The 2,500-nt window shown below is 40.2% G+C and overlaps 1 protein-coding gene across 1 annotated transcript; it reads left to right on the top strand.

Moving 5' to 3' along the window:
- Positions 1–146: 146 nt before the first annotated feature.
- On the top strand, positions 147–2,285 carry LOC125034284. The gene is made up of 2 exons (XM_047626038.1): positions 147–268; positions 452–2,285. Exon 2 carries the CDS (start codon positions 462–464, stop codon positions 2,190–2,192), a length of 1,731 nt encoding a protein of 576 aa, XP_047481994.1. The 5' UTR covers positions 147–268; positions 452–461; the 3' UTR covers positions 2,193–2,285.
- Positions 2,286–2,500: the final 215 nt, after the last annotated feature.

Below are 2,500 nucleotides of genomic sequence, written 5' to 3'. Positions count from 1 at the left end.
AGAGTATGGTTAAAAACAGACGCGGGACGAGTCTTCTGCCTAAGTGGTATGCGACTCGCTGTCTCATTGGTTAGCGTCTAGCCAATCAGAGTCGAGACCACTCGCACCTACGCTCGCACTATGACCAGAGCTCATTTGTGTTTCAACCATCGTAGCGATAAGGTCAAGGAGACTTAGCTTCCAGTGTTTTTGTGGCTCGAATTGTGGAACATCTTAGCAAATGAAGATTTTGAAATGTGGATGTAGTTCATACAATTGCTAAAGTAATGTAAGTTGTACTGGTGTTTTCGGATGTTGTGGATGATACTTCATGGATATTATGTGTTGTGCAGATAAACTGTGATGCTGTTGAAAATGCACACAAGTGTTTTTGTTTTTTTCTTTATTATACTTAAGTGGCCTTATGCATTCATCGATGGTAGAATTAATGAAGTGTTTCTCTGCTTTACAGAGCCTGCACGATGGCAAGAGCAGCCGTAGTCCGATCCCCGACAATAGACCGACTTCATTCTTCGCATCACAAGAGTCCCATTTCTAAGTCGCGAGGTCTAAAAGAAAACGCATTGTGGGAGAAATCTGGCAGCATATCAGGAATCCTCAGAGACCACGTCTTGTCACGAAAGCCGAAAAATTTGGCCCGAATTTCAGGGAAACCGATAAACTTTACCCACTCGTCATGGAAGTCGATTAATAACTCTCGCACGCCATGGGAGCCGATAAATTCTACCCACACGCCAAGGGAGCCCCACACTTCAGAGAAACCGAGAAGCAACACCCTCACGCCGTGGGAGCCGAGCAACTTCACATCCACGACAGGGAAGACGGAAAGTTCCACCCGCATATCAGGGAAGCCAAGAGGCGTCCCTGATTTATATCCCCTTAAAACTCCAACGAAGGAAAGTGACCAACAGAAGGAAGACGGTGGTAGCATTCAGGAAATTAGGCATCCATCTAAGAGAAGAAATAGTCTTGGCTATGTTGGAACGCACCAAGAAAGCATACACCAAGAAAAGAATGCAGAGCAAACTATGAAAGCAAAAGTTAGACTTGTCATTAAGTTTGAAAAGGAAAATCGTAACAAAAAGTGTACAAATGAGTCTATAGGAACACCAACTTCAGATATAGCAAAAGGTCTAGGAAATAAAGGGAAGTTGTCTCTGAACAAGAGTTCCATGTATCAGAAATGCTATACATGTGGGAATATGGTGACAGATGTAGACTTCGAAGAACATTTATTTTTTGGGGAGACTGAGTGCACTCAGTGCAATTGGAAGATATCCAGCTGTGAAGCCTTCCGAGAAAATAAGATAGATCTAATAATGGGTAACGCAACATGTCTGCATACTTTGACATATTGTATGACACCTTCAGAGTATATTTCAAACAAAATATCACAAGAATTACCTGTTGAATTGGACAGTAGTAACTTAACTTCATATGTATGCTCTCTAAATCGGTTGAAAGGATATGATCCATGGAAAAAAGCAATTGATCAGTGTCTAAATGTTTTTGAAGGAAAGACCTCTCAACCAAGTGAAGCAAATGAAGAACACCTAAATGTTTCAGAATCAGAAACTGCCTTTCGTGTTCCAGAAGAGAGTGTTCCAACAAGCAAACGTGAAATTAAGATCTCGCCCTCGCTTGAAAATGAAAATGGTGACCCAATCCTTTCTCAGTCATATAATCTTGAATATTTAAATGATGCAGTTGAATTTGAAATAGCCAAGGATTATCAAGAGGTTAGGGTGGAAAGATCACCTCTCTTGTTTACTGAATCCAGTACTGACAGCCTACCACATTATCAAACCAATGTTGATACTTGCAGTGGCAATTTAGTTAGAGACGTGGCTTCCCAAAGCACAAGTTTGTCAGACATGGCTGAAATAGTTGGCGGTTTGAATGGGGCTGAAAAAAGGATCATAGAGACCCCATCAAATGGGCATTACCTCATTGTCCGCCATGCAATTGAGGAGTGTCCCATGTGTTATACTGAATTTTGTCCTTCAAGATTTACTGTGAATATAAACACTTTCCTCCTCTCTACAGTGTGTATTGGTTGTGAATTGACTGTTTACATAATTTTTGATCCTCCTGACGGTTCTGCCCCGAAGATTTTCATAGAGACAGAAAGTGCCCCTCCTGAGAAACAAAAGAAGAGGAAGCCACGGATTAAAGACTTCTTTAAAAGATAACCCCATTCCATCTAGTCATACTAATTTCTTGATCTAATGTTATTCGTCATCTGTACATATATTTTTCTAAGTTTTTATTAAAAATGGAAAACAGTGTTTGGTTTGCTTCAATACCTATACAAATTTAATATAAAAGATGGATGCAAAATCTTGTGTTCATTCCTAGCCAGTGGTTCTTACACCTCTCACCAACTAAAGCACTCAGAGAAAATCCAGTGAAGTTCACAGTTTTTATATACATTGGTCAATGTGCATATTTCTCAACAGTCTAAGGCGTTATTATTTCCTATAGTCCAATAGTAGCATGT

Source organism: Penaeus chinensis, chromosome 17 (genome assembly GCF_019202785.1).
Source record: "Penaeus chinensis breed Huanghai No. 1 chromosome 17, ASM1920278v2, whole genome shotgun sequence".
NCBI classification, from domain to species: Eukaryota; Metazoa; Arthropoda; class Malacostraca; order Decapoda; family Penaeidae; genus Penaeus; species Penaeus chinensis.
The sequence above is the reverse complement of the archived record's forward strand: the minus strand, read 5'-3'. Positions and strand labels throughout refer to the sequence as shown.

Coding starts and splice junctions, on each gene's coding strand:
- LOC125034284 (XM_047626038.1), top strand. CDS start 462: ATGGCAAGAGCAGCCGTAGTCCGATCCCCGACAATAGACCGACTTCAT.